The 21,333-nt window shown below is 39.8% G+C and overlaps 1 protein-coding gene across 4 annotated transcripts in view; it reads left to right on the forward strand.

Moving 5' to 3' along the window:
* The window catches only part of LOC124147146 (solute carrier family 13 member 5-like), a 168,609-nt gene that overhangs the window by 79,325 nt on the left and 67,951 nt on the right, over positions 1-21,333 (forward strand). For all 4 annotated transcript variants that reach the window (XR_007221017.1, XM_048396116.1, XM_048396114.1 and 1 more), the window contains 2 exons: positions 14,352-14,479; positions 16,117-16,258. Coding sequence is in view for 3 of the 4 variants with exons in the window: in XM_048396116.1 (XP_048252073.1) it covers positions 14,352-14,479; positions 16,117-16,258 (270 nt within the window). In the remaining variant the exon portion in view is untranslated. The remainder of the gene's footprint in view (positions 1-14,351; positions 14,480-16,116; positions 16,259-21,333) is intronic.

The raw sequence follows: 21,333 nt of genomic DNA on the forward strand, positions 1-21,333 counted from the left end.
CACATTTAAGGCCCAATAGGTAAGTAAGTGCGCGCATTCACGATCCATTATAAATTAACTAGGCCTACCGCGATAGCGTATCGTGCAATTTTCTTTTAGATTGTAAAGTTTCTACAATTTAAGTTTAATATCGGAGAATATTAGACGTTTAAAGTATGATTCATTGTCGATACAACTGTTCACAATGTGAATATTCACTGAAAAACTAGCCGATCGGACCATCAACAAAACAACATGATGAATGAACATGGGGATCGTCACTCACAGGTTTATAAAATTGCAACGGTTTGACAGCTAGCAGACGACGCGCACTCGTTGAACTTAGCACGGCCTGAAGTAGGGAAGGACTGATAGAGCATTCACGCCGCCTGGCGTCAAATCGGCCGACTCGCCCCATTGACTGCATCAATAAAGAGACAAATAATAGGGCCAATGATATTGCTAAACATAACGACATTGCAGAGAATTGTAGTCCGGAAATTAAAACTACCCTAGGTGATAATACTCGTGATAATTGTATTACTAAGGATGTAAATCAGGTTGATGATGATGATAATGAGGATTGATAACCTGCTTAAAAGTAGAGCATAATTGGCCTTCAAGAGACAAAAACTGATTCCTGGGATGACTTACATATAGATGGATATACTCTATTTCTTCAGAATAGACCAGGGGCACTAAGACAATCAGGGGGTTTAGGTATAGCAATTAGACATAAATATGTAAATTACAAGAATATTACTCCTACTGAGGTAAAATGTGAGCATATTCAATGGATCAAAACCTGCAGAACATTTTTTAATTTGGACCAAGATTTCTACTTAGGCAATGGCTCCCCCACCACCACCACCACCACCAAGAGGGGTCAAAGTATGTTACAGCTGAAATAGAACAATCTACACTTGAGGTATTCTCAAATAGTGTTTGTGTTATAATCTAGAACATATGATGTATGTGATTATAATAAATTTGATGAATATATACTCTTCAAAAAAAGAAACTGGACACTGACTTTCAAAATGTAATATAATGCGATTGTTTCAAAATAGGACACAGAAACCATAATTGAAACACTGTTTGAAGATCAATGTACACAATGTTCAAAACATTAATCGTGTCACCTAGACAGACACAATTAATGTCACAGGGGTACAGAAAATGTCAGTATCGGTTGTGCCCAGCACGTGCATCAATCACCGCTTGACACCGACGACCCATAGATGCAATCAAGTTGTCAATAACACGCTGTTGGATGTGCTGCCATTCATGCTGAAGTGCATCAAGAAGCGCCGGAAGTGTTTGGGGCCGTGGATTCCTTCTGCGAACGCGTCGATCCAACTCGTCCCACAGATGCTCAATCGGAGACAAATATGGTGACCGGGCTGGCCAAGGTAATGTCTGGATGTTGTTGTGCTGTAAGAAGTCCTGACAAACACGTGTAATATGCGGTCGAGCGTTGTCCTGCTTGAACTGTCCGCCATGAACGTTGACGTGAGGAAGAACGTAAGGCTGTAGGATCAAGTCTCTGTAACGCACACCTGTCAATGCACCTGCCACATGCATGAGAGGCGTCCTACCACCGTGATGAATTCCGGCCCATACCATGACACTCCCGCCGCCAAATGGGACAACCTGCTGCACACAGTTGGGGGCGTTACGTTCACCCCGACGTCTGTAGACACATGCGCGCCCATCAGCACGTGTGAGTAGGAAACGGGACTCGTCAGTAAACAGTACATTTCTCCACCTTGCACGTGCCCATCTAACCCTCTGTTGGCACCAAAGCAGACGGTCCGCCAGATGACGTCGAACAGGTCTTCGTGCAAAAAGTCCAGCCTCCCTCAGTCTGTTGCGTACCGTTTGATCTGAAATTCTGCTTACCCCAGGGATCTGTGTGGTTGTAGACGTGGCTGTGGTAGTGCGGTCTCGGAGGTGTCGCAGCCGGATGTATCGATATTGTGCTTGGGTTGTCACCCTGGATCTTCCTGACCTTGGTCTGTCGTCAACTCTGTTGGTGTTGTTGTATCGGGTCCACAGTGCGGAGATTGTCTATCAGGATACGCCAAAGTGCCTGGCCACTTCTTACTGAGTTGCTCCAGCTTGTAATCTCCCAATGGCGTTGTTTCGTTGAGCTGCATTCAGTCTTGGCATTCTGTCACCGCCTCTACTGCCGTTATAAGGACTGTATGAACAGCCGTTGATGTGTTTTTTTTAATACCCATTCAGCAGGGGGGCCTGCATGCCTAAATGCAGGATCCTGTGCTGCACGTTTTTTACAGGCGGTTGCGTTTGGATGAAGCTGTAAAATTGATCCCCAAACGCTACGTTTATGTGCTTTGCATGTGTTTTCGCGAATTATAGACACATCATCTTTCTGTTGACTTATTTGTTTCTCATTTAATGTAATTATTTTAGATATTTGGCAAAAAGTGGTTTTACATCTATGTCAAGTTTCTTTTATTTAAGAGTATATAATTGATGAATTTGATCTCGATGTAAATGAGATGAGAAAAGAAAAGGAGCCCGAAACTACACTGGATGACTTGAATTTGTCAAGGGTGTGGGGCACATGGGATAGAACTAGGATTAATAACTTTGTGAATTAACTGATTGATATTTCTAAAAACCTGAATTTATTTATAGATTTATAAATGGACGTCTGGGTACGAATAGACTGATTGGAAAAACAACATGTAAGGACAAAACTGTAATTGATCATGTCAGCGCTTCCCCTATGTGCCTACCCCTGTTCATGACATTTGTTATACAGGAGTTCTCCCCACTATTTTGTACATTGTCCACTCCAAGTTTGACAAAACCTGACTCAGTAAATCCGCTCCCCCCCCCCCCCCCCCCCCCCAAACCGAATCACATACATAAGGAGATGAATAAACCAAAATGTTATGATGGCAACAAACTGACTTATTCCGCCAAAATATAGATGTTGAACAAACAAATAAACATAGCAGCTTGCCCACGCAACAATGTGACCCACTTTCCGAAAACAATCTTGGAGACAGCATAGCGCACGTGCTAACTGATGCTGCACGTGCGACATTTAGTGTAAGAAGCAGTGGTGGAAAAGGTGTGTACCGTAGTAAAACTGACAAACAATAGTTCGGAGGTGAATGCAAGAATGACAAGAAAAATGTTTATCAAAGCCAAACGTCGTTTTAAGAAAAATAATGCAGTAAGAAATAAAACAGCATTCGAAAGCTTATAAACAATGCATGGACAAACAAATGCAAAATTATAATTGTAACCAGGGGTGTTCGTGAATAACACGGGTCGTTATATGATGAGGATTTATTATCAGTCAGAAAAAACGCCCTGAAACATATACTTTAAAATAAATATACACGTTTTATATATATATATTTTATCGCTATTCCTGCCAGTCACGAGACTCCGGCTGCTACTTCTATACCAAGTACGATAGGCGCTGCGATTATAGTTGATAATAAACAAACACCGGCTACACCGAGTCCCAGGCCAGCTGTTACAAGCGCACTGTCAACTCCGTCGAGAGCATTCACAGCTCTGCGATACTTTTTATACAATCCAAGTCTAAACTCCCTCTCCCTCTCTATTCGATGTTTTATGTCGGTTATTGATGTAATCGAAATCCATCAACAGTATCCATCTTTTCAGATGCTTCATCGAGCACCGGAAATAAACTCATAATGTATATTATTATATCATATAATAGTCTTTAATTGATCTTGCTTAAATGTTTTGAGAGTATACATCGACCTTATTAAATGTTATTATGCGGCATAAATATCTTAGTAAGAGAAATGTTTCCACTTTTATTAACTCCCTCAAGGATTGCAACGGGTTATACTCCCATATAAATAATACTGCAACGCCGACGCTCGTGTTTCTTGAGCCATTTAATTGATAGACCTGGTAATATCTCGAAGGCATCTTCTGGTGCATCTCCAAACAAGACTTCAATAATAATTGTAGGAAGAGCAGGTATAGCTTTCAAGTTCTGTTTTATATCATTGAATTCAGTTACCAAATTTAAACTAACATTTTTTAATGCTTGACTCAATAACATATGACCTGGGTTTTCTGGCAGGGGAGCGACTAACACACTTTTTCGTTTTGATGGGATATAAGCCCCGAGTACGATCCCACTATTCATTATCTTAGTTAATTGATGTATCTTACCCATCATCACATATGGTGGAGCAATGACGATATTCAGTAGCCACTCGATTTTTTCTTCGACCATAGTCCATTTATTATCATCGTTGCGAGTAAGATTGTATGAAGTGTTTTTATTGAGACTACTAACGTCGTCATCACTTAAATCTCCTAGATTATCTGTGAATACAACTTCTTTCCATTATTATTATCATTATCTTGTAAGTGTAAAGCGTATAACTTGCCATCGGTACCATGTTTACCAAATCCTTCCATGTCTCCAAGATCAGAAAGCGCAATTGTATTACATTGTCTAAGGTTATGTGCTCCAGGGCCTAATGAATCAACCATTATTTATAATATGGAGTGTTACACTCAAGCATCCTATATGTACAGGTTGATGTTTTACATCTAATACAGAAATTTTGAGATCTGAAATAATGCCCCGCTTTAACTTTTTATATTGTAATGATGAGAAAGATTCCGTTCTACCGCTATTGTATTTTTCATCTTTGACTGGATTTTTCATCTTAGCAGAGTTGAAGGATTTTCGAGTTGAATATTATTCGTTGTACTGATCTGATCAAGATGGATGCACAACTCTTTACAGTGAACTAAATCGGGCAATTTAACTCTGCGCTCTGTTTTGCTTGGTCCTATTATTGTTTTTTGTCCACAATTCCAAGTGTATCTGATAAGTACGGGAGAAGCATTACACACCCTTCTCCAGCGTTTAGAATCAGCATCCCATTCGACTCATTTTGTGGGAGACTATGTCCAAGGGGCTTAAGAATTTCATCATTGAGTGAGCATACACTGTAATGCCCATCAGATATAATGTACACGTCTCTATCTATCCATATCCAATTATTACCTCTCGCAGCACTTATATTGGTCCATTGCGGGAAAAACGTTACATCGCATAGAGCGACTTCAAGTTGCCCAGCTGAGTTATCGATAGTATGAAGCAGTTGAATAGACTGGCCATTTGTTATTCCCGGGAGTGTAACATACATATTAAATATACAAAGATACTATATCATAACTAAAATATGAAATCAACTTACATTACGAATCAGTCGATTTTAGTAAGTGCCTCTGGTGCTAAGTTTTTCGTTCATTTCATTGATATCTTTAAAAAATACAGGGTCATGGCAACTAGCGATAAAATGGTGCATGATTGGTTCCGAAATCCAATGCAATTTTGGCAAAACCAGTTAAACTTTGCCATATGGTGTGCAACAACAGGATGTGGTGTATCTCTTTATGCCCCAGGATTTGAACTAATTAAGTCTGTTTTATCATTTCACGTGTACTATCAGATTAGACGAATACTTAAAGAAATTAGTGCTCCATTACTGCAGGATCAAGCATGGAATTCCACAAATGATCCGTACAATAGGTTCGCGTATGAACGTATTTGTCAGGAATTTAATGTTTCTACGAGTAAAGATTGGTGTATTAAAGGACTTAACAATGGTCTAGGTGTTTGTACAGTGGACAAAAAACTTGGTTGGGAACTTTTGAGTAACAATTGGAGAGGAGATCTTATGAGTTTTAAGAGTGGTTTAGCTTATATTGTTACAAAATTTGTGAAACTAAACGATACCACAAACGCTTGGAATGAATTTCTGTATGATAAAACAGAAAATAATGTTACTAGCCCAGGAGTTGTAAGAGTAAATGAATCAATAAGAACTTATGTATGGGCAATTCTTGGTGCACAATCACAAACATGAACGGGAATAATCGGTTCTGGGACAGCGCTCGATGCGCAAAAACAGTTTGTCGCAAACGTAGAGGATGCTCTTTATTCACCAGGTGACATACCATCTTCTATAAAACGTTATCAAGATGTATTACAGTACAATCAATCCAAAGTAGACTACGTTTATGGCGCAGGACTATACATGTCTCCGAGTAATATGGAACTTAAGATCGGTCAAGTGATAGGCTATAATAATAAAATTATTATTGCTTCAAAAATATATACCGAGGCCCGCTTCGAGCTTTCTTCCAAATAATCTTTATCTATGGCACCGAGTTCAGTCCGCACAGTCTGAAGAACCTTAGTAGTCTTCTCAGAAAGTTTTCTTCGTGAGTAGTCTACAAAACCTAATTCATTACGAACAATGTTGATGCCATGTTTACTAGCTCTCGTAGACAAGGCTAGGGGCTCAAGATTACAAGAATTCATTAGATCAATATCTGGAGAGCCATGCAGTCGCAATATTCCTTTACTATCTATCGTAAACTTTGAATAATCACAACCAATAGGAGTTTCGTTTAAGACATCTTATTAATAATCATTAACGGCTAAGTTCATCGTTAAGATTCATAAAGCTGGTTTCATCAGAACCCTCTTCGATTGTACTAGTATCAGTTAGGTTATCTAGATTAATACTGTAAATCGTGAAATTAATGCGTCTCCAAAAGAATGCGACCGCTGGCTACTAGCCAAAAATGCGACTCAAAATATGAATGCGACTACCCCTCCTCTCAAGCATCAGTGGATTTGTATTTAAAGAAAATGTCGTCTGTGAGGTTTACAGGAGAATCCTCACCTTAATCCAACCTTACATTAATGATTAATCCAATCACACACCAAATACCATCGCATTAGCGCTGAGTAGAGTACTTCTGCTAAAACAATACATGTTATCTGCCTTTGACCATATGCACCACTCGCCCCTTTCCGTTACCTGCAAGAAGACTCGTCCCCCTATCGATGAATGTTAATGGGAAAATATGACAAACCAATCAAAATGTGCGTATGACTTCAAGTGTTTTGGTCAAAGAATCCCTTAAGATTGTGTTTTTATTTACATATGTCTTGCATCTTAAAATATACACAATATACAGTTAAATTTGTTCTGTCATACTGTATAATACCGCATGTCCCGATGTGCTTTAAATTGCATCTGAAATATATATAATAAATGGGAAATATAGTGAATCATTACGCAACGAGTTGACAATTCTTTTAGCTATGCGCCTTTGCGCTTTGACGGAACCCTGTCTCAAAAATGTCCACGAGGGGGGCACGAGTTGCTAATCGGTTGCAAATGGGCCTTTGACGCAGTCGCAAAGAACAAAAAGACACCAAATTGCGTGGGTGGCGTCTGTCTGGACTTGCAGGTGTGATCGGTGATGACAAGTGAATAGAACTCTTGTCTTGACCCCAGCAGTGACAATTCACATTATGTAATTAGTGTTTGAATGACATTGTTTATATACTTATTACAAGTTCTTCTCAATAAAGAGTGATGTGGAATACATAGTTTCAGCGTATGTCTAAGTTGGTATTTCTGCTATCCAAAATGTCTTACTATTGATATTTACTGTTGATATAAATGCACATTTAATAATGCGAGCAAAGACCACACACATTTTTCGCATTTAATTCACGCTCGCGTTAATTTCAAGATTTACAGTATCATCCATTTTTTATTTTAAACATAAGGTTACATAATTTCAATTAAAACAATGTCTTCGCAATACGGACTCAAGTTAAACCCAGAACATAGACTTCAGGATCAATTAGGGGTCAAAGCGATTCGCCAGTCTGTAACTATAACTAATAACCTGAGTACTATTGATCAGAATCAAACACACAGTTTGACTTCAGCCGACACTGCCAGGGAGCTCGTTCAGAACATAGGTTGTGCGATTGTTAAGAAAATTGCTAGTAAAATAAGAGGTAATGAGGTTTTGAGTATTGACGACAGCGATGTATATTTCTGTTACATGGATCTCTGGAGAACGGCTAAAGAACGGGAAAACTTACAGTACCACGGTATTTGTAATCAGAACAGGGGTGCTTCTACTGGCGTTAATACCATCGTAGAAGATAAGGCTGTTGCTGATGTATACTAGCAACATAAAGAAACTGTGCACGGAGAAAATATAGATATAAGGCCACACCGTCCATATATGAAAGATAGGTTTGAACACAGCAATTATTGGAGACATTCAAACGCTCATGCACGTGCCATGTGATATGACGTCATTGATGGGGGCCTATGGACGTGCAATGTGTTACTGCACGTGCATCCTGTGCAGCTGTACACAGCATGTGCAACTCAAAATTCGCTGTCACTTTGGAAAGCATGATCTGTGGTCATTCAAAAATTCAAAACTTCTCAGGCGCAGACACAAGCATATCACAAGCAAATCATGCCAAGATTGACAGCTGCACAGCATCATGAAGCTATTGGAATGATCCGAGCGGAAATAAGGCAACAACAGGTGGCAACACATTTCCAATGCCATCGTAACACGATATCGGCATTGGTGAGGCGTTATCAGAAAACAAATGACGTTACCGACCACCCACGTTCAGGACGTCCCCGAGTAACGACGCCAAGACAGGACAGATGGATTCGAGTTACACATCTCCGACACAGGTTTCAAACGGCAGTAACGACGTCCCAGACAATTCCTGGACTGCGCCGTATCCATCCCAACACTGTCAGGAATCGTTTACGTCAGTACGGGATTCGAGCACGACGCCCTGCCATACGTCCCATCCTGATACACCGTCATCGTCTAAGATGGTGTCGAAATCATGTTCGCCAACCTCGAATATGGTTGAGAAATGTTGTCTTTACAGATGAATCGAGGTTCAACATTTCCCACAGTGACGGGCGCCAACGTGTCTACCGGCGTTTGGGAGAACGTTATGCACGCAACTGTATTGTGGAGAGGAATCGTTTTGGAGGTGGCTCTGTGATGATTTGGGGTGGGATAACAGCACGGCACCAAACCCCTTTGGTGGTTGTTCAGGGCAATCTCACCGGTGTTGGCTACAGAGATCAGATTCTGAGGCCTGTGGTCATTCCTTTCCGGCCCGGGATTGACATTTCAACAGGACAACGCTCGTCCTCACACGGCTAGGGTCGCAATGGATGTGCTTCACAATCACAATGTCATGTTACTGCCATGGCCTGCAATTTCTCCAGATCTCTCCCCAATAGAGCATGTGTGGGATGAAATGAAGCGCCGTCTGCGTCGTCTTCCACATCCTCCAGATAACGTCCTTGACTTGGCACAGGATTTGAGGAGGATATGGCAGGCCATTCCCAAGGCCTTCCATGCCCATTTGGTGGACTCCATGCGTCGCCGATGCACTGCTGTGATTCACGCACAGGGTGGTCATACCCATTATTGACTTTGTGACTTTGTCGTTTGACCCCCTACTCCATTTTGATCTTCTGACGTCATCGTAACAGATGTTGTTCAGGTCCCGTTGACATTTTCTTATGGTCCGATCATTCAGCTGCTACAGCGTCTGCATCATTTTGTTCTTGCTGTGTTGTATTTCAATCCAGAATATATTTTCTCCGTGCACAGTTTCTTTATGTGGCTAGTATATTAGGTAACCGATTCTATATTCCGCTCGACTTTGAATTATTAGATAGTCACATGCCCTTCTATCATGCATCCCTAGGCGATAGGTTAGAATACGAACTCACCTTTAATGACTACGGCAGAGTAATCAAAGCTACTGAAGATGCTCGCTATTCTATTGACAATATCTCACTGGAGTATGATATGATAACAGATCCTGAATAAGCCAGACAAATTCGTAACCAGTATACCAGAAGTTTAGCCATTTTGTACGATCGCGTGCTTCAACACCAAAAGATCACCAGGAACAAAAGGGATACGACTTGGAATTTCAATCTAAACCGCTAGATCATTGAAGTGTATTTTAATGTTGTTCGAGGACCTTCTGAAGCATTTGCAAGAGATACCGATGTGTTCTACAACCCCAAAATTACAAAAGTAGAATTGACTATCAAGGGCGTGCCTAATCAACTATATAGTCAAGGTATGCGAGCATATCAACAGTGGGATGAGATTAAAAAACTCCCTTCTATATAACGAAACCCAGAAGTTAACGCGGTTGTGAAAGATCTGTCTCTCGGGGGTGTAACGATGGCTGAATTCCTTACCACGAAGTATGCGCTATGGCTCGACCATAAAGTATGCACTATGGCTCGACATACGAACCACAGATGATGACCAACTACAAAGTAGTTGGCAGAGAATAGAAAATGCTAGTGAGGGTGTTACTATACAGATAACGAAGCACCAGGAAGCAGCTGGTAAATTAAACATATATTTGTACGTGATTATGGATGCGCAACTTGATATACAGAATGGAAGATTTGTGCAAGCGATCTATTAATAATCTTTTACCTAAAGAGCCGCACTTCGCTATCATCTGCGGGCAAACGGGTTGTGGAAAAACAGCTTTTATTCTAGATATTTTACAAAGTCAATGTCGGGATGTTTTCACCAATAGTATTATTCTGTGCCCGACTATAAGCGTTAATAAAACATACCTGGGTAATGAATGATCCCGAGGTGTACAAAGTTGATCCGGGTGATCGTTTACTAGACTATTTACGAGTTTGTCACGAAAAATTCAAAGGAAAATCAACCCTTTTCATAATAGACGACTGCAGTGCGAGTAAAGAACTTACCAAAAAGAAAGACATTCTTTCATATTTAGCATTCTCCGGTCGGCATATGGAGCATAGCGTTTGGGTACTTACTAAAAAATACAACTCTGTCCTGAAAGATCTCAGAGAGCAGACCAAATGGGTTGCCTTGTCTCAATCCAAAGACCGAGATTCATTTGAGGAATGTCTACGCAAAAATGATGCTATTTGAACCAAGCTCAAATGAGATAAAGTCAGAAAACTGTTAGCGGAAACAAAGCACCGTAAACTCGAATTAAAAACCGATCAACCAGCTGCTTATGCAATTGCTAAGCAAAAATATGGCAAAAATAAAGCAAAAAATATAGCACATTATAGCAAAATTATAGCAAATTTAGGATAAAAATTAGCGGTTATTATGTAATAATGTGGTTTGAAATCCTCATTCTTTTACAACCGTTTATTTTTTCTGGCTGTATTGGATATGCAATATTTCATTATGTTAGATTTAGATATATCCATAGGTATTACATTATGGAATGCGATGAACTTATCGAACAAATGCTTAAAGATGAGCCTGATCAACATACAGATAAACATAGAGAAAGACTCGCGGCTTTGGTAGCCGGTGGAAAATGTTCCCAATATTTGGGAGGAAATTATACCACTGAAAAAGTTGATAGCATGACCGACGAAGAAATTAAAAAACTGTATGCGCGTTACGAGTCTAGACTGGGAGCTACCATGACAAAAACAATAGGTTCGGCTAAGGTACAACTATACACAGTTGTAGCTAGTATGTTTCTTCCTATCCCAGCAGAATATCGCATGTATCTATGTAAATCTCTCGAGAAAGACCCATTCATCGAACATGCTATAGGCGCAGTTAGCTGTGAGTTTTATCAAAGATACGGAATGTTCTTAGCGCTACTTACCACAGCTTTAATAACGGCTAGGTATTGTCAATTTAAACATACGTGCCCACTTATTAATAATGGAGAAGGATATACTGCAAGTGAACGAGGAAACACTGAAAATACTGAACATAGCTCGATTAAAACTTGGGCTCCCTCTGTACTAGGGGTTGTTGCTATAGCAGCGTTATGTTTTTTTAAGACAGGAGAAGAGAAAACACCACAAGTTACAAAACTAGATGAGGTTCAATCAGAGTTAAGCCCTCATGTAATGTTATAAAAGCAGGACTACTCAAGTTACAGATGGTAAAATGTTGGTAAACGCAATGTATCATTCAGAGGTGGTCAGTGGCTTGGCCATTCGCTATGCCAGTATAGCTGTAATGATTACTAAAGTCACACCACCTTAGCTAGATTTTAATGGTTATGAAATCGGCATGATGGTTCTCGATATAGGACTAGCAATGGCAACATGATATACTCATCAAACAAGGGCTTATCCCAGAAGACATAATGAAGTAATTGAACATTTGAATATTTTATAAAGATACATACATATCATGGCATCAATTGTGATGATGGTCGGTGGAGCTATTGTTAATGCTCTAGCTTTTACAGGGAGTAATTTTACAAATCGATCCATAGGTTATCCCCAGTATACCTCCAGGAACTCACTGCCCTTTACCAACCTGGACGAACACTTAGATCTACGAACCGACTACAGCTTGCCAACTTGCTGTTCCACCAACCAGCAGAACAACATATGGCGACAGACCCTTCCAAAAACCAGGTGCAACTCCATGGAATGCACTGCCCATTGATGTCTGGAGATCTGAATATGTCAAAACTCAAGACCATCCTCTTCAAAAGAGCATACGACTGAGCGCTCACAGACTTGGTTGATACATGTCATCGTATCCCAATTGCGTGGATCGATGTTCATGATGTCAATCACTGGGTTGTCTGGTCCAGACTCGATTATTTACAGACCGCTGTCATATAGCTGAAACATTGCTGAGTGAGGCGTTAAACAACAAACAAACACTTATAAAGAAAACCAAACCCTACTAGGATCAGTAGCTATCACTAAAATTCAAACTACCTGGGACTGCTGGGCCTATATATACACTGAGGGATCCAAGAATCCTATCAACAACAGTGCTTGATACGGGATCCATATCCATAGCTCCAAACCCCAAGCACTCGGTTCTGCCTGGCTGATGGACAGTATTAACTGCTGAATTTGAGGCAGTTCATCATACAATCAAAGTCATACCAGGAAGAAAAACTACTGGAAGCAAAGGCAATCGTCCTATCAGACGCTTCAAGCCATCTGCAGCAAAAAACTCAAACTCCAGGCTCAACACTCGCAATAATATTCTATACGAATATACAAAGTTATCGGACCAAGGGCAATAGTTGGAGCTGTGTTTGATCCTGTCTCACATAGATATTAATGGAAATGAAAAAGCAGACACACTGGCGAAGCAAGCTTTAGACAAAGCGGACATACAGCCTATTCCCTTAGTAAACTAGAGATAAAAAGCAAAAGCAAAGCCTCCATAGCCCATAGCAAGTAAGATCGGCAGATGGCTATACAAAAATGAACCAAAGATCCACCAAAAGCCATACGCATACTCAAATGAAAGGAAAGTTGAAATAGCCATCTGACATCTCAGACTCGGTCACAAAAAGCACTATGGCAAGGTATGTCCATCTTGCTATCAACCTGAATCCATTGATCACTTGTTACTAGAATGGCAAGACCATGCCCTTGCCCAGGTTAAAACAACAGTTAAAACAAGAATTGCCATTAGATCAGCTATCTGTCACAGATTTCCTAAAGCCAAGAGATGCAAAAGCGAACTCTATTTCTGAGAGATGGACAGGTACTTGAACGTATATAAATAGAGCAGCCAAAGATAAAAAAATGAAACTATATCAATATACGAGAATAGAAACCATATCATTACAAAAACAGTAATTCTATAAATACCAAAACTCGCAATAGATATGTGTACCCTTCTCACACATATGAGGTCCCAAACAGGGACAGGTCAGCTGAAATTGCTAAAGCAGAACCCGACCTCTTAAACACTTCAAACAGCAACAGCACAGAACTTTGTCATAAGAAGTTGAGGTTGGTTGATTTGACATTGGAAAGAATACATATTGTAGTTTAATCAACAGACCTGTGAAAACAGCACTACTTTATCCCTTTTAACTGACGCAGTCAAAGCTAAATTTTTACCTCTCCTGGTGGCCATTATGCCATTTTCAATGATATAACGCTCAATAAGAAAATGCTGCTCTTTCTCAGCTTCACGGGTACTGCGCTGAGACAAAGAGATTAGGGTCCAATAAAAACAATGCTGAGCCAAATCTCATACATATAAGCACTTGAAGTCGTGGGGCGGTCGGGTAGCTTAGTGGTTAAAGCGTTCGCTCGTCACGCAGAAGACCCGGTTTTGATTCCCGACATGGGTACAATACCATACTCACTCACTCACTCACTTGAAGTCGTACCTCAGACGTTTAATGTCAAATCACACAAACCTTTCATTAACAATAACATTTTCCATGATTATGTTTTCTCTTAACACCATCGCAAAATATCATGTAGCCAATGGTCGTATAAATAAGAAGGATCTGATTGATCACAACAGTACTCAGATTTTCCAACAGAATCACATCTAAAAAGGAGACATCAACATCACATCCTAATGGATATACAAACTGAATATATGGTTATTATCTCCAGGGTATTTTTAGAAAATATGATTTAGATTTGCCTTTGGGTGCAAACTAAGTTTTGATTGTGTATTTGACTTTATAGGTTGCTGTTTGGGATCATGCTGCCATGCTGGTTTCTGTCAATGTGGATGAGCAACACAGCCACGGCCGCTATGATGATGCCGATAGTTAATGCCATTCTGGAGCAAATCAAACACACCCGACATCAGCGTAAGTAGATCTTTGTATTCGTATATTTATTCCTACTTGCAGCTTAGTTTCTCCTTTTCCAAGACTCTCAAAAGGGAATGCAAACCACATAATGACAGCATAATTTAGGAAAATAACTGCTTCCTGAATAATGAAGGTTTAATAATAGTTATGTTTTAATTCCATATATCGAATGTAAAGAATTTATGAACAATGACACAATATTGTTGTTATTGTGTGGCATCAACAGCAGTCATCAGGCGACAAGTGAATTCAGGATGAGATAAACAGGCATAACACTGCACCGGGTCAGTAGATACTATCATGTGAGGTAGCCAAGTGAGGTACCTTACCTTCAAATAAATACATTCTTTACAAATATCTTGCAAGGCTATTTTACAAGGCATTTGTAAGTGGCTCAAATGATAAATATTTTTATCAAGCCCCACAGTATTATTTCGATAACACGTTTTGTCATTGTTTAACACCACAGTTCACTATATTCTTGCTAAATACGGAGACCTGTAAATAACTGTGTCCGGACCAGAGAAAGTAGTGATTTACATTACCCGCAATGTCCAACGTTGTTGGGTTCTTGTTAACACACAATCACCAGTCCTGACTACCATGTCCACATGTAGCCTGGAGACCAATGATAATGCATGTCTTAAGTTTTATATTATATTTATCAATGTAAATATAAATCGTCAACGCAAGAGAATAACAAGTCCCCTCTATCCGACAAACGAAATGTCTTTGGGCGTTGTAAAAATCACCAGGTGTAGGGTATGTCGAATTGTTCCCAAACCCAAAACAAATTTAGCTCAAATTTCCAAAATAAAGTATTTGGAACCATATGCGATTTGTAAAATTATAATTTTGTTATACAGTCAAGTCTCGTTAATCCGACATCGTTGGTTGCACATGATTGTATCGGATTAACGAGTATGTCGGATTAACGAAATTAAGTGATTTGTGATCGAAAATCGGACATCTTCACGATAGATAATAACCGTGTGTTTCCTCGTATAAATGCAAGTGCTACTGTCTTAACAACTTGCTTCATCTACTTAAAATAGTCTGTCAGTGTTTTCTGTTTCTCACATTTTGAATGCACATTTCTCAAAGTCCCCTGTTCGCTTGACGTCTAGGGCTGGTGGTTCTTCAGCATCAACATTGTCGAGGTGTAATTTCATTTGTTTCTTATAATAAAGCTTGAAATTCTTTATGATCCCGACATCTAGTGTTAATTGTTAAAGTTAATCTCTGCAGCCAGTGCGTGTCAAATCACGGGGTTGTGTACTCGGGGGCAGATGACCACGGAGTACGCTGACCACTGTGTCGGATTAACGAGACTGATTAATGGGTGATTTCGGTAATTCGTTGCAAATTAGGTGTGTCGGAGTCGGAGTGCGAGAATGTCGGATTAACGGGACTAAATAGCGCTGAATCAATCGGTTCCCATCATTTGTGTCGGATAAAGCCGAGTGTCGGATTAACGAGTGTCGGATTAACGAGACTTGACTGTATATAGCCCCTGATACCTGTAATCTACGTGTTGTGACTGTAATGAGGCAAAATGTTATTGTCTGCAACAGTACCACACAAGTATTTTGAGAGAGTGAGACGTCGTTTCATAACATAAACCTTCCTCACAGATGAAACAGATGGAACAGAGGAAACATCCATCGTCATGCAAAGCCGAGATCCTACACACGTAAAGGTGGAGCTGGATGCCAGCTTCAAATCCTCAGAAGTCAGATCAACCCTGGCCATTGAAGAAGAAAGCCGATTGTCAGTGTAAGGATAGTTTTGATTGCACCAGTCACACAAACTTCATTCAAATCAGAAATGTGTTGTAGTTGTTCCGTCTGAATTTGAAAATGGCATATTTGTCTACATAAGTGTCTCTTTTTACAGGAATGAATTAAGGCTGTCAGAAATAAACTCTTACTAGGGGCCACTCGGATACAACTTAAAATTTCCAAAATTGTAAGAGATATTTACTTCTAAAAGTTGTATGATAATAACAAACGAATTGGGAACACAGTACACCCGATAGTGAAGTATGACAGTAGATGTCCGCCAACAATCTTGAAATGCAATAGGGGTAAGATGGAACATTTCAAAGTTGGCGTTTTTGGATCAGTAGTGCGTAATACCCCCACGATTTAGCAAGCATTCATTCACTCAAAGAGGCTCACTGTGTAGGATTCTCCCAATGGCGATTTGAGGGAGTCTCTTCCTCTCCTCTTGCAGCGCAAGTTCAACCAATTTTAAGAATGCACCCTGAGCACGGGCGTTGTCGTCCTGAAAGACCAAACGTCGACCCACACGGAAGCGGAAGAACAAAGGGTGTCAGTTTGTTGTCCTGATAGTACTGCCCAGTGACCCTTCCTTTCACAATACAGCGTGGTGTTCACTCAGTCATTGTGATGCCACTCCACACCATAAACGATCCACCACCAAAAATTTCATGATGTCCCAGGTTGACATTGACTTGACGTTGATTTCGATGTCGCCAGACATGACCACACTTATCAAGGTAGTGCCAAGTAAATCGTGACAATCTCTCTGAAAACATGACACGTGATCAGCGATGATTACCTCAGTTTCGACGTTGTGTACACCATAGACATCTGTTGGCACAATGATGATTTGTAAGGGGCGGCACAACAGGTGGCCGTCAAGCATGGAGATGAGCTGCTTGTAGACGAGTTCTAATCATCTGACACGTAACTCGTACTTCAATGGCCTGGTGAAAGTTTGTAGAAATTTGTTTCACCGTTTGAGCTCGATTTCATAAAGTCTGGTTTCGGATTAATCAATCCTGTACTCTTGTCATTGACCTGGGACACCAATGGACGGCGTCGATCATCATTTTGGGTTTATTGGTACCTGTTCCATTGTCTCCTAACCACAGACTGTGAAACATTGAAGGTATTGTCCACTGCACGTAAACTTCTGTTTCCAGAATGCCAAAACCCTGTAGACGCTCAACGCGTTGCAGATGCTGCATGGCTTAATCATACACAAAGAACAAATAAAAACAAGTAAATCTCAACTGTATATGATGAGCAGAATCTATAAGATTGACAACAATAATATAATCATCCGCAGAGATTAATCGACCTTCTTTGAAAGTATGCCACCCAACGCACGTGTGTGGTGCTACTGAGTTAGGCACGTGAAAACTATAGGATGTGTTTTGGTGTTACGTTTTAGAGACATAAACGTTCTTATATAGGTGTTTGTCAACACCTATCTTTGTTCTAATACTAATGAAAAACATTAACATCGCTAACGTGTTTGGAGAGTGTACATTAATACCCAACATCACTGGTTTGCCTGATCCAGACTATAGCAGTTACTGTAATTTGAGTTTTGTTTACTGCGACGTTTAACAAGATTGACTCACTCATTCACTTGCAATAATAATGACATATTAGCTTCTTTAAATGAACATGATATAATTCTTAGTTTATATACTACTTTAAAAACCCACCTAGTTGAACAAGGATTATGTACGTGGTAAGAATATCAGTAACAATACACAGTTTCACAATGTGCATATTGTTGGTTTTCACACTACTGGTTTGCATTACCATCCGAACACATCACGTTTGCACAAAAAATTAATAAAAAAACACACCATAAAGATGAACGAATGTTATAAGACGTTTAGTAGTATAGGTAATGATGGTTCTGCCGCAACTCCACTGGAGCTGGATTTATTTACCTATACTGCTACTACAGATGGAATTTTTTATGCCAAAATGACTATCAAGATTCAATGATAGTCATGAGATTAAGTTAAATTGGCTCAACTCACCAATACCTGGGGCCAATCATTGCTTCTATTAGTATAAAAATTATGATGCGATTCAACGATAGTCGTATTAAAAGAAACATCAATATTAATTAATAATGGATAAAATTTACTATAGCCCACGAGGATATTGGAAAGGTGTAGGAGCAATAAAAAAATTAGCCACCTCGGCTAAGGTATCTAAAGATGTGGCCAAGGATTGGTTAAAGAAACAAGCGATGTGGCAGATATATTTACCGGCAATGCGTTATATACCGAGGAAGAAGTTTGATATTTTTACAATGAATGAAGTTCATCAGGCTGACCTCTTGTTTCTTCCCCACAATAAGGTAAAACGCAAAACGTATAAATACGCTTTAACCGTAGTGGATGTGGCTAGTCGATACAAAGAGGCTGAGCCATTAACCTCGAAAGATTCAACAGAAGTAGCTAATGCACTGAGTCGCATATATAAACGCGGACCACAAAAATGGCCTAAGCTATTTCAAGTAGATCCCGGTCACGAGTTTATGGGATCGATAACAAAACTGTTAACAAAGCACAATGTCGAAATCAGGCATGGTGAAAGAGAGGCCCACCCGGTCAAGCTATCGTCGAAAGATTTAACAGGACATTAGCGGAACGTTTGTTTGGCTATCAGTATGGGATCGAAATGACATCGGAACGATTGAGATCAACCGAATGGGTGACACGTTTATCAGCCGTTGTATCAGCGTTGAATAATGAAGTAACGAGATTAATTGGGAAGAAACCATCCGATGCGATTAAAATGAAATCCGTGACTTCCGAATCTTCAGCACCGAGGAGAGGCAAAGAACGAAAACTTCCAGATAGAGTAAGGGTAAGATATTTATACCAGGCAGGTGAACTCGAAGGAGGCCTATGTCGCGCAATTATTACCCATCAAGGAGCGTTGATATTCCGACATCCAATCTTTATTAACCATTAATCTTTCGGGAGCTAGCGGATAACTGTTATGATCTTTATGTAACGAACTTGGATATTCAAAGTCAACTTCTAGTATGTACCCTTTATTCGCATCATTATTATGGATATTATGGATATCATTCACTTCGATATCATCGACCCACTCAAACCACCCGTGGGTAAAGGTTGACTCATAGCCCATCCGTACAAATTGTTAGCGTCGAGATATAATATGTGCGTGTCTGGTTTACTAGGATCGTATCCTTCCACTAATTTATTATTAGCCTTAGAATACCTTTTCGCTGCCATCGATATACCACCTCTTAATCCTTTCTCAATGAACAAGTGCATATCGTAATCTGTGAGTAGTTTTAGTTCTACGCCGGTCTTCTTCAACAATTCATACCACGATTGTCCGTGACTGGAATAGTACCATGCCGGGTCCAAGCCGTATTGTTTGAAACATGTCTTTCTAAATATCGCGAATATATCGGCGAGTAACAGTACATCGGTTTTTAAGTACAGATCGTGATAATCACCTAAATTCTTACAACCTAATTTATCCCAGACCGTCAGAGCGTGTTCATAATCGGCATAGGTTATTTTAGATTCTGTTAAGTTACTATAGAATGATACGAGGGGTGGTAATTCAGTTTCTTCGAATCTAGACCAATCATCCATATATTCGTAAGGATATACACCTTTTCTCAGCAACAAATGACGAGTTATCTTATCGGTATATTGATTTGTTATCGCAAAGTCATCGGGATTGTTCGCTTTAGCTAAATTGTCCAGGGAAGATAACAGAAACTGTACGGAGTCTATGAATCTAAGCCCATTACTTTGCTTTATTCTGGATTTCCCATCCTTGTCCCTATAATGTATAGGTTTAGTCAACGAGAACGATATGTATTTTTCCATATTATTAGGAATGCACGTTAAACCGCCGTCGGTCTTTGAGATAGCTTGCATAATGAGATGTGAATCGTATCCTCTAAGGTTATGAAACACAACGGGGATGGGTATTGTTTGAGAGTTCACTTTTAGTTTCAAGTTACACTCGTTATGCGCGGCTCCCCGATAATACCCGTGACGTGGCAATGATCTCTTACGGAATCCCCATCCAGGGGTTTATTACAAACATGACAACTCGTTGACTTCTTATGGGCCCTCCAATCATCCCTCGTCATACACATGGGTTTCTTACACGATAAATTTCCCCTGATTATTCTCTCTTCATTTTGTAGATATTCAAGGAACTTTCCCGCTGCATCGGGACCTCTGTAAATCACGGGAGTGTTTGTTTTCCCATCATACCTTACAACTATATATCCAAACCCACAAGGAATATGTTCTTGAGTTTTGTACGTAAAACTACTATCTTGATTATTATCTTAATTATTTTCTATGGGTTTGATAAGCGCTTCGAAGTCGGCGTAAATTACGTACGGTACTGGCATTTGATTACAATAATGTTCAAATTTTAATATATTTTTTCCCTCTTTAGGCATATCGATCCTGATAGCATTCTGTCCAACACCTCTACAGTCTTCTTTATGCGCTTCTATTAGATCTTGTCTGCTGTACGTACCCATGTAGGCATCTTTCGCAGAAATATTTCTTTCTAGCATGTTTTGTTTGATCGTATAATAGCCTGTTTAAACTCTTTATCCATGTATAATGATATTTTCCATCTTTTTCGACCAGAAAGGAATTGATTCTGGGGATTTGTTCCGGAGCGGAGCTTATCCTGTGTACAACAATTCCTTTAGAATGTCCGAAAACATTTATAGCTAAATTATTTTGCTTTTCCACCTTATCAATTTGTGAGATTGGTGTAGGTTCGTCTATACCATCGAAGTTGAGTCCATCGTTTGGGGGATAGCTAGAAGGCCTATTTGCAATTTTAGAATCTACGGGGAACAATGCAGATCTTATCATCATTCTGAAACAGTCATCGGATTTATTTTTTACGTTAATTATGGCTTTCTACTTCTTATAATACGGGAGTAAATCTATATAAGATCCACCTTTGAAAGGCATATAATTTGCTATATCTAAATATAAACTATTAGTCTATTAGTCCAGCGTTCTAAAGTTTCCTGTATCCTCTGAATTG

The sequence above is a fragment of the Haliotis rufescens genome, unplaced genomic scaffold (assembly GCF_023055435.1).
Source record: "Haliotis rufescens isolate VD_foot unplaced genomic scaffold, xgHalRufe1.0.p SCAF_15, whole genome shotgun sequence".
NCBI classification, from domain to species: Eukaryota; Metazoa; Mollusca; class Gastropoda; order Lepetellida; family Haliotidae; genus Haliotis; species Haliotis rufescens.